Consider the following 12,128-nt stretch of genomic DNA (forward strand, 5'->3'; position numbering starts at 1 on the left):
ATTATCTGTGTGCCAAGTTTGAACAACATCGGTAAATGCATGTCTGAGAAATGGTTGAGGATGTGTTCAACATCGGGTTTTTTTACAACTAAAATGGCTGCAAGTCGGCCATCTTTGATCGCATCATCGTGAAACAAAATGATGTGCATATGTATACCATCATTTGCTGTCTTTTGCTCGGTACGAATAAAACAGTCCACACATGTCCGAGATATGGTTGTGGACACGCACGCGTGCACGGACACGAAAATCGAGACCGAATCCATAAGTCCCCCGTTTCGGACCAAGTTCATTGGGCAGCAAGACGAGCAGCACTTAGTCTGACCCAATTGTTGCAGTTTATCAGTCTTTTGAGAAGACGCAAGAGGTCCAGGAGTGCATACCACAGTAAGGACAGAGAGACTCTGCTACTGATATACCTTGGTCTGATGATTCATGGACATACATGCAAACGTGAACTTGTGGACGTGAACTTATTCCATGTGGGATTAATAATTTTGTATGATCGAGTCCTTGATATCTCCACAAACATGGCTGTTTCAGGATCCCAGCGATATGAAACCGATGGGGTTGTCTGTCCCTTCATCCTGCAAAAAAAACATCTATTCACCACAGCTGTAGTCAATAACATTGACCACAACTCAAGCTCACTCATGACGCGTTTCATGGTACAGGTATATCCCTGTTTCATGGTACAAATTATTGGCAAAAAGGCTGCTTTTCGTTCGTGTTGGGCACAGCCAATTTTAGGATAGAATCGTCCCGTGAGGATACCCATGCATTGTTTTAGAATAAATGATGGTGGCATGCCTGAAAACCTAAAAAACAAAGACACCTCTTCCATGGTTTTACACGATATGCCTGGTGTTGGCTCAATGGTTAGAGAGATGGGCTTTGGATCCTGGGGTCCTGAATTCAAATGCAGCTTGGCTGTTGAATTAACACCAGGTGGGGTCGGCTCTGCCTGTCGTCCTTCCGAGGTCGGTAAAACGAGTTCCAGCATGCTGGTACACTGTGTCGGAGTGGTGACCCGTCCAGTATTGTGCCCAATAGCCAAGGAGACTGCTAAGGCAGCACCAATGCTCTGCACAGAGTATGGTCCCAATGGATTGGATGGATGGATCATAAATTACCGAAAATATACGACTTGATCGATTTTCACAATTCGTGCGGTGGCCATCTTGGATTTTTCCCATTTATGGGCATTCGGGGAAAAATTCAGCTTGGCACTATATCTGAAATCATTTAGCACATAGTAAACATGATCTTTGCCAATTTTAGTGCTTTCATCACAAAAACCACAATTCATCTTTATCTTCTCACATATCTGGCCCACTATACGGAGATGTGAACACTAAACCAGAATGGTCCGCATGTCGATGCGTAAAAACGATGACGACGACAAACGTTCTAGGAACATTTTCCAAATATTTCAAGGGCCTAGTCGAATGATACGGAATGCCATGATTTGACAACCACAGGCACATAGAACCAAAACTCAAAATTAAACTGAAACTCGAGTAAATCCCAAGCGATTTATTCAAGTCGCATGTGGAATTAAAATCACAAGCCTTTCCGAGTCCAAGGTGTAAAGTCCAAGATCCATTCATCACCTCATCATCGTAAGTCCGACACTATAAGGCCTGATCATTCCAAACAAAACGCGTCGATACGTACTCCTGCCGCGGGGCTGCTGGAGTCGCGGCTCCAGAGGTACGACACGATCCTTTGATCGTCCGTGGAGCGCGAGCCGTCCAGCACCACAGTACTGTTTGGCAGCACGAGCACCTTCCGACCTCCGGCATTTGCTGAAGGGAGCTGGTTGCTTTCTGTCGGGTACAAATAGAAATGGTGCAGCAGTGTGATAACCACACCTGATCCCATCTGTTTTGCGACGTTGATCATCATCGAGGCGCCATGTTGTGATTTCTATGGGCAATCCGTAAATGCAATAACAAATTACACAGTGATGTTTCAACCTCCAATCATGGACGCAATGAGGACCACGTGATCACAAACACGATCAGAAGTTCACTCATTGTTAATCGTGAAAATATTTATTAAAACCAACATTCAAAAAAATTAAAATAAAAAAAAAAGAGGGCAAAGGTTTCTTGTTTACAATTTCAACATCGCTTTTCACCAACAAACTAACCAAGAGAACACTGAACAACCAAGAAATGGCCATTCATCTAATCTACTATCGTTTAGCTACTCCATGAGCATCGATTCCAGCATAGTAAATAAATATAAAACAAACAAACCAAAATTACAAACAAATCCAACAGCAGCATGTCAGTGCACCTGTAAAAGAGGGAACCCACCTTCCTTCACAGTGACGGTGACCTTATCCGTGCCGAGTAACCCGTGGCTATCACGAACGGTGAGCATGAACACGTATGAACCCGTTTTGAGACTGGATACCGTGGCAACAGCATTGTCTGCATTTTCCAGATGTACTTTTGAAGGACCACTGAGGGGGGGGGGGGACAAACGCACCTCCAGCAGCTAGGATTAGGCCTAACATTTATGTAAATTCCTCACGTTACATAATACTTATGCACAGCATATTTGTACCAAGTAGATGCAGAGCAGTAGTGGTGAACACCGTGGACTGGTATCCCAAAAGTTCCAATCTGACTTCAAGCAAAAAAAGTACAATTTTGAATTCTAAAGTTCTCAAACACTAGCTACCAAGAGAATCTAGGGATGGAAGGACGATAGAGAAAATTCTACGTTTATCAAATGCAGGATGAGGACATTAAGAGCCATCCATGTGCTTGCACATGCATGAAAAGCTTGAAGGTGAGTGTGCTGCCCTTGATTACATCCATAATATACACCTCATCGGTGAGTAAGTGTACCACCCTTTGTTAAACCCAGAATATGCACCTCGTCGGCGAGTTCATCACTTCTGCTTAAACCAAGACTGGACAGCTTCGAGGTGAGTGGGTTACCTCTATTAAACAAACACTATACAGTTCGAAAATTGGGTGTTTGGGTTAATTAAAACACCCTTTTTGAAGATAATTAATGGCCTTATTTAATTATATTCCTTATCAGGCGCATCCTCGGACACCTTGCTGGGGTCTTCAGGCGCATCCTGGTTTCCTTGTTCTCCCTCGCTGGGGTCTTAATTCGCCATTTTGTTAGGCCTGCTCAACCATATGCCTTAACTTGCAACAGGTCGCAACGATTTCTCAACGATAAAGTTTTTTGTTCACTTTCCTCACTATCATCGAATCCCTCATCTACATACCCATGAATTGCTGTATACATCGCTTGTGTAAGTGCTATAGTTTTCAAATTCGGAGCTTGGAGCGATTTCACGCATGATGTGATGCGATTTTCCACGATGTACTCTCTCACGAACTAATTAAAGTTCATCATCGAAATGTATAATTTGAGTTCGGAGGATCGGATCACGTGGACTAAATAACTTGAAATCTGGAGTGAAATCTGAAAATGTGAAGAAATCGGTGCTGTTTCGTGTTTTCCAGGTATGTTCCATGACCAATCGGCTTGCCGTCACTTGCCGAGCCAGCCATTCCTTTTGAACCATTTCATTGGAGTGCTTTGCTTGAGTGATTTAGCCACTTGCCAAGCACCCGACACTCTTGCAGTCGATAGCGGTACAGTTTGTGTCCCAATCGGGCCAAAACTTGGGCCAAAACTGATATCGTCCTGTATAGCACGATATTTCAAAAATGTATTGGGCCCGATATGTTCTTGTGGATCAGGCATTACGTGGCGGATGTATGCGCTCGACCGAGTACCCTTCTAGGTTTTTTTTTTATGAATCACGTTTGCTTTACAAAGGTTATATGGTTTCTCTTTGTGAGTTTCAAAGCAAAATATTTTTGATAACACCCTGTTTCCGAGCCGTTTGCCGAATTAACGTGTTTTCTAAATTACAGAGCTGCATTTTTATTCCACCCGTCACATGATGATTGGCAGCTGTTTTTAAAGATTAATGTTTATGCACATCTCCCTGAAACGTCGATAATACAACGTTGTTTATTAACTTGTTTATTGAAATTCCTCCAAAACAAGGATGAAAGCTCCTCAAGGTTTCTGGGTTGCATACAGTACGTACTGGCGTCGGTAATCACACTGATTCCAATCTGCCAATTCCTGAAGATATCGATCAAGCACTAATATAGTGTGTGCGTTTCATAAAGCATAACGTTTTCTCTGGGCATTGCCAGGTACCCCTGCTAATATAATATAAATATGTATCAAAAAATCTTCACTCTTCAAACCAACTGAAAATGATCAGTACATCAATGAAAGACAAACAAAAGTTCACCATCTTACCTGATGCTCTCCCAATGATAAGATGCGATGTTCTGGTCATCAGAGCTGTGGCTCCCATCCAGTGTGGTGCCATCCACCGGGTATGTGAGCTCTTTATCTGGCCCAGCCACTGCCTGTGGTGCCGCATTGTTTTCTGCAACCGTTGGTTCATTATTTGGGACAACGTTTTCTATTGGTGCAACATAAAATCATGACAATGATCAAATGTCCACAAGAGAACGGAAATTTACTCTTCGTGTCAGAGCGGCTCCCAGGCAATAACCACACACTGAGAGTGCAAATCGGGTAACCGAGTGTCATGGAAGTGTCCAAAAAGACCAGATCACTTGCTACCCGCAGCTTTCGGTAGAAATTTGCAATTGGGTCAGGATGTCAGTGATGACTCGTCTACTCTTCACATAAGACACCAAGAGATGTTTAACCTCCATAAACCACCGGCGATGGTAACCGGATCTTCCGGCTTAACATCATTCCGATGAATGGCGCACATCGATACCTCACCCTGCATGTAAAGCACCAGGAGGGGGGTTGTAACTGGGTCTCGAGGGTATCGTATACAGAGCAGATAAGCAGATAACCACCTGAATCATGAATCATCTTGAGGGAGGTGGTGATCACAAACAAGCTGAGGGAGAAATGATCACGGTACTGAAATGAGCTTTCAATGATTATAGTACTGAGATTACCTTTCGATAGAGAAATGGTTATAATACTGAGATTACCTTTCGATAGAGAAATGGTTATATTGTTGTGGGCCGGGTATCGGTGGCGAACACGACCGCTAGGTGGAGCAGTAGAGTCGGCTCCACCGAACACGTGGAATTTATAGGTCGTCACCCCGGATAACTCCAGAGCAGACGGCTCCTTTATCGAACCGAAGATCGCCAATAGGTCGACCGAGTGGGATAGGGTCGATTGCCAATTTCAATTCACCCAAATATCCACGTCGCCCAAACGACCGGGGAAATTCACCTTCGGTGGAGCTCGAGCGGAACGAGCCAGTAGCGTGCTCGATCCGTGCGTAACCCGACCGGATGGTTACCGAGGTCCGTCGGTCCAAATGCACAATTTATCCTCGCTACTTCTCAACACGCACTGTGCTAAACCAATGAAAGAAACACAAAAACGAGATGAAACATTTAACAGGGGATTTATTTATAATGGGGGGGGGGAGGGAACAGACAAAGAGCAGAGTTATCCGACTATAAGAAATGCAGTCAACGTCCAAGCAAAAGCACTTATCCAGTTGCTACTTAAAGACGGGCCCAGACACAGTCACACACACAGACGTGGACCCCAATGGTCTTTATTGAAGGCCTCCAGCTCGAGGACAGGGGGGCTAGAGACCAGAGCCTGTGCTTGAACCTGTCCACCTCGTGTGGTCTTCTACGATCCGGCTCGGCAGGACTCGAACCCGCAACACGATGGCGCTCGAAGCACCAGGAACCGCGTTCTCCAACCGGCCACGCACCAATCGACCAAGGCCAAGGAGAAGATCAGAGGCGACGATGATCCAGCTCAGCGGGATTCGAACCTGCAACATGATGATGATGAACACCACGACGACGACCACGATCCCTTTACCACTATGACGACCTCCACCACCTCGATCCTTTTACCACCCTCAGCACCCAGCCTGGCATTTCTTATATTCCTTTCTCCTCCAGGGTGAGCACATCGCCGTCTGAGGCGCTCTCAACTCTCATTGGCTGGCGTGTCGTGCAAAAACCACCTTCTGTGGCCATCTCAACTCTCATTGGCTGGCGTGTCGTGGGAAAACCTCCTTCTGTGGCCATCTCAACTCTCATTGGCCGGCGTGTCGTGGGAAAACCGCCTTCTGTGGCCATCTCAACTCTCACTGGCTGGCGTGTCGTGGGAAAACCTCCTTCTGTGGCCATCTCAACTCTCATTGGCCGGCGTGTCGTGGGAAAACGGCCTTCTGTGGCCATCTCAACCCTCATTGGCCGGCGTGTCGTGGAAAAACCGCCTTCTGTGGCCCGATTGGACACGGGACACGCCTCTGCCTTCCTGGGCGGAGTCCCGGTCTGAGGAGATGGAAATCTCTGCCCATGTACGTGGCCTGTCCGTGGGCGATGGCGTCGGTGTGTGAAGTGAAGGAGTGATGGTTTCGGTTGGCAGGAGGCTCGATTTATATTGCAAAAACCCTGACTAAAAAAGTAATTCACAGCGCACACATGCGATTCCCATTAGACACAGGTAGGGGGCCCTAACTATAAACCATAGACTCCGATAGAGAAGGACTGGAACGTCACGATCTCGGGGTTTGCAACTTGAGTCTGAAGGATTAACTTGAGTCCGGGGCTAAAATGACTTCTAGAAGGGCAAGAGACACGATCTCGGGATCCATACAGGGGTTTTTGAGGACGGCGAGTTCAATAGTGTCATTTTCAACACCACCTGAGGTCATCTTCAAGGTCAAAAGGTCATATTTCAAGGTCAAATTACTGAATTTTGGTATTTTTTGCCCGTTTTTGTGTCTAACTCATCGAGGAAAGCTTTTGTAAAGTCTATGACAAGCACCTACTTGCTGATTTCTATCATCGTTAACTAATGTATGTTTTGTTTGTTTCTCTTTCAGAAACTGTCCAGCTGGTGATCTCACAGGATCTTTGTGTTGTTTCCTGCTTTGGTGACAATATGCCACGTCATTGCAGCTGCTTTGGTTGTAGAGGAAACTATGATGGGACACCTTATGTAAAGGTCATATCCTTCCCAAAAGATCCTGAGGAGAGGGAGAGATGGATATTGGCAATGCCAAATCAGAAAGAAAGCTTGAGGTGCTTAAAGGAGAGATATATTTGTGAGACATTTCAATTGTGATTGGGTGTCAGTTAGGGATGGCAAATGACCCAAAGAACCCCCATCAATATTTCCTGGAGTACGGAAATCAGCTTTGAAGCAGGTGACCTCAGCCCCACGCCCAACATCATCTTCTACGTCAGAATCAAAAGCTAAGAAGATGCAGGCAGCTGATGAGGCTGCAGACAATATCCAAGATTTCGACCACTTCTGTGCTAAAATCAGCTCCTATTTTCCTGGCTTTAACATCATAAAAGACCAGGAAAACCTTTACCTATAAAGAACTGATGCTACTGGACAAACTGTCAAGCAGTTCTTTCATTTCCAACAAGTTCACTCACCTTTTGGATTTCTATTCTTGAATAGAGTTGAGAAAGATGGCATTGAGGTGCCCAAACGACTTTTTCCTTTGCAGAAGAACAGCCTGCTCTCAAAATGGTCCCAGATTAGATCCATAACTGACCAGGTAAACATCTATGAATGTACAAGCAAGGAAATTCTTCAGCTTGTAATAAGCCAGCTCTGTTGGATGACTGAGGCACACGAGATTCCTCATTTCACCTTCCTTCTGTCGCAGCTGCATCTTATGTTCAAACCTCTTGATTGTCGCCGATTTGATACTGATACTATGATTTTCACAATGCAGCTTCACAACATATCACCCAGTGCATACAAAATGATTCGTCGATCCGGCTTAATCATTCTACCATCAACAAAAAAGGTAAAACAGATGCTTGCTAGTAGTCAGCAGGACTCCAACTTCAAAACCTTGTTCGACCAGCTTAAACCACAGCAGCGTTTGGTCAATTTAATGTTTGACGAGGTAAAGCTGGTTGAGACATTGAGATTTTCTGGAGGGCATGTTGTAGGATATGCTCAAAATGCAGCAGCGGGTGGTGAACACGAAATGCTTGCTTCACATGCTATGGTTGTTGAAGTTGCCTGCCATTTCGGTGGTCCACGCTATATTCTACGCATTTTGCCCTGCAAAAAACTAACTGCCGATCAGCTGAAGGAACTCCTTATCGAAGCTGCATCAGCTGTAGTTGGTGCTGGCGGTACTGTGATTTCTGATATGTGACAATTGCAATACCAACCGCAGTGTTTATTCAAAACTTGGAGGACCAGGAAGTTGCCAAGTGCTGTCAATTCAAGAGCAATCTATGTTCTTAGTGTACGACTACGTGCACATCTTCAAAAATGTTCGCAACAACTGGATTACTGTTGATGGCAAGACACTCTCATTTGTCGTAGATGGTAATGAGTACAAAGCTTCCTGGAGTGATATTCAGAAGGTTTATGAGATCGACCGGGCTACTCCTATTCGCTTAACCAAGCTTACACACACCGCTGTTTTCCCCAAGCCCCTTCAACGCCAGAGCATACCATTGGTATGCCAAGTGTTCAATGACAAGACTGTCGCTGCTTTAAAGACCTTCAAGGATTCACTGGGCATCAGCGAAGACAATCATCCTCACCCAGATAATGAGTGAGTGGTTCAAGATGATGAACGTGATAGACCGTTTCTCAGCTATCCATCTGCCCGACGAATCCAGACAATCTTGGACAGCAGTCTGTACAAGTTTCACTAGGCTGGAGCAGGCCTGCCAAATTATATCTATTTGGCAATGGCAAGGAGGTGGTGGTCGTAAGCTGAAGCTAACTCAGCAAACTGCTGAAGCCTTCACTGTGTCCACACGTAATAATGTGGATGCTGCCAAATTGCTTCTGGCAGAGAAAGACTTTGACTACGTTCTTCCTGCTATATTTGCAGATGAAGCCTTGGAAAAGTTTTTCGGCCAAGCCAGGCAAAGAAGCGGTGGAAACTTCTACATGGACGTAGTTGACATTATGGCTGCAGCTAAAATTGTAAATTTGCAAACACTCATTAAGCATGACATTATGCCCGAATCTAGTTATCGTGTGATTGATTGCGACAAGAACTGTACAACTTCCATAAATCCAGATGAGCAAAGTGAACTCATTGACGAGATTACTCCTCAAGACACTCAGGATCTCTTGGGGTCTGACGATGCCTTCAAGCATAAAGTAGTTTATTTGGCCGGACACCTTGTTCATAAATATGGCAATAGCACGAGTATGGAGGAGATCATTGATGATGAAGATGGTAACGAGGTGTCATCTGAGTTTCTAGATAATTTGAATAGAGGTGGATTGAGTGTGCCGACTATGTCAACCGTCTTTTTTTGTACATAATGCCTATAATTTGTATGACAAGACTAAAATGCGTTGCCAATTTCATTTTGCTGAGCTGTTATCCTCTGTAGATGCACCTTTAGCTAGTAGTAATGCTGCATGTACTACTTTAGCTAACATTCCAGTGAAAGCTCATGTCCTCAATGTAAGTGACAAAGAAAAAGCTTTGGGATGCCTCAGGAGGCAAGAAAAGCTCTCCAACTAGTGATAGACATAGACACAGTTGGAATAGGCATAGTGTTGTGACATGCATATAATGTTTATGTAATACGATATATGACAATAAATATCAAAGTTTGACAGCGCTACACACTTGCATCTTGTTACAATCAGCCATCTCTCACCGTTTATGAGTTAGACACAAAAACGGGGAAAAAATACCAAAATTCAGTCATTTGACCTTGAAATATGACCTTTTGACCTTGAAGATGACCTCAGGTGGTGTTGAAAATGACACTGTTGAACTCGCCTTCCCCAAAAACCCCTATATGGATCCTGAGATTGTGTCTCCAGCCCTTCTAGAAGTCATTTTAGCCCCGGACTCAAGTTAATCCTTCAGACTCAAGTTACAAACCCCGAGCATGGGAGGTTCCAGTCGTTCTCTGTATGAGTCTATGCTATAAACACATACTTACCGAAATAACTAAGCTTCGGGACTACTGTCTGTCTGTGTGCACAAGGCTTCCAGATTTGTAACAATATTACTGAGGTTACCTTTCGATAGAGAAATGGTTATATTACTGAGATGAGCACAGTTTCTGAAAGCTGAGAATCAACAATTGCCTTCGGCCACATACAAACTCAAAACCTCATTCATGCCAGTTTTTTTTATCCTCATCGCTGGGAAACCACAGTATTTACTGTTATCATAAACAATATATTGAACACACCAACGGTAAGGGTTAGGTCCCACCTGGTTGAACAATAACCGTCACCTCCGCAGTGTTGTGTTGTCCATTAATGTCTGTGACTGTGAGCTGGAAAGTGTAATCTCCTTCTTTCATCGCAGACAGTTGTAGATATGGCGTCTGCACACCCTGCAACAACAAAACTAAATAAAATGGTTTCTTGTTTTTCCATGCTCAGCACGATTCAATGCCACAATCACGGTTGCGTGATGGTTCAAACGGCTTGAGCAACACCAAAACTCCAAATCCAACGGCTCGGAAGGTAGGCCTCAATCGGCTCCGTGACTCGGGGTGCGCTTACCACATTTTTGGGTATAGTCACCTGAACGTGCCGGAGTGATCCTGACTCCCGGGCACGTGACAATATTTAGAAACTTCGAGATTAAAAAACTCTCCCTCTACTTCAAGTAAATGTTATTTTGAAAAGCAGAAACGGTGCAACCACAAACGACTCAAGTCAAATATGCACAGGAAATCTTACCTGCATATCCAAAACTTTACTCTTGGTCTTGAGTGACAGTGCCCATTCAAAGGACACGATGCCGTGATCATCTGAACTCTGGTTACCGTTGAGAATGATCGAGTTCTGTGGAAGTGTAATCTCCTGGTTAGGCCCGGCGTTTGCCGTCGGTGGGTAATCGACTGCTTTACTCACCGTAACATTGGCGGTGGTGGAATTGCTAATGCCATCTGAATCCAAAACAGTCAGCCTGTAACACCAGCACATCGAAACTGCTTAAGAGACGTCTGTGTCGGTCATGTTATTCATTTCGGCCATTTCACCGCAGTGTCACGTCATCCAACACATCTACCTACAGTTTTGTTTCTATATCTCCACACCTGAATGTATAGTTTCCAGGCACGAGGTTTGAGAGGTGCAAAGTCGAGGTATCTGCAAAGGCCTTGGTCCCAAGAAGTGGACCTTTGATCTTCTCCCAATGGTAGCTTACAATACGGTCATCATCAGAGCTCTCTACGTACAAGATTCACGCACCATCGTGTCTCAGTCAAAGAAAGCAGCCAATCTAGATTCAACCAATGAGAATGTCCAACTACCATCCTTCCTGAAGTGCTGTACAAGTAAACTTCGGGTAATAAACAAACAAAGGTTCGCTCAGAGAGCCTGTTTTGAGCAAAAAGACTTGAATAAATGAGTTATAAATAGAATTAAAAACAAAATTGGCAAAAAAAAATGCTCAAAAACACTCAAATCATCAAATCTCAAACCCACTGATTCCACATTCGTAAAGGTATTCCTGGCAGGGGTGAAGACCCCGTGTGTCACGTGACCTTACGTTTCCCATCGATGTATGCAGACGAATTGGGTAATGAGAGCTCCTGCGTTTCTGGAGTAGCGATGGCTACGGGAGGCTGATTCACTCGGGGAACTGGAGGAATACAGAGAGAACGATGTATGGGTAATGAGCATAGGAAGTTTCTCATTACAGAACTACCTCTTCAAATGAATGTCATAAAATCGCAATAAGGACAAAAATGGTTTGTATACATATATATTGGAGAGCATCAGCCGCATATTATGTCTCACACGGTAAACCGCATAATCTGCAAAGACCAAAAGCCTGTCTGCCACTCAGACGATTGTTCCCACCAATGCAAACCAAAACACCAGAAGGTGAATGGAGATGTAGATCAACAAAAGTGTGGAGCGTGGTGAAGCACTCCCAATCTCCAACGGACGCGAGTCGTGCACATGCATCGAACAAAGCGTCACATCCAACCCGGAGGCTTCAGCCTGTGCTTGTTAAACTAATTAATTAATTAACTAACCACTAAACTTTATGTTTCGTCAAACTTGTCCTTTTCCATCCTACCTCGAAACCTTTCCCGTGCTTCCTTCTTTATTCT

The 12,128-nt window shown here is 44.5% G+C and overlaps 1 protein-coding gene across 6 annotated transcripts in view; it reads right to left on the reverse strand.

Moving 5' to 3' along the window:
* Nucleotides 1-12,128, reverse strand: part of LOC147009070 (dyslexia-associated protein KIAA0319-like protein) — a 97,609-nt gene that overhangs the window by 45,303 nt on the left and 40,178 nt on the right. For 5 of the 6 annotated variants that reach the window (XM_085862541.1, XM_085862538.1, XM_085862540.1 and 2 more), the window contains 7 exons: nt 11,558-11,650; nt 11,103-11,235; nt 10,744-10,972; nt 10,268-10,391; nt 4,318-4,450; nt 2,325-2,473; nt 1,678-1,829 (listed from right to left, as the gene is read on the reverse strand). In XM_085862541.1, coding sequence (XP_085718667.1) covers nt 1,678-1,829; nt 2,325-2,473; nt 4,318-4,450; nt 10,268-10,391; nt 10,744-10,972; nt 11,103-11,235; nt 11,558-11,650 — 1,013 coding nt within the window. The remainder of the gene's footprint in view (nt 1-1,677; nt 1,830-2,324; nt 2,474-4,317; nt 4,451-10,267; nt 10,392-10,743; nt 10,973-11,102; nt 11,236-11,557; nt 11,651-12,128) is intronic. The other variant, XM_085862543.1, reaches the window with a different exon arrangement.

This window comes from Eptatretus burgeri, chromosome 17 (assembly GCF_056783735.1).
Source record: "Eptatretus burgeri isolate ZD-2024b chromosome 17, Ebu_testis_v1, whole genome shotgun sequence".
In the NCBI taxonomy this organism is placed as follows: Eukaryota; Metazoa; Chordata; class Myxini; order Myxiniformes; family Myxinidae; genus Eptatretus; species Eptatretus burgeri.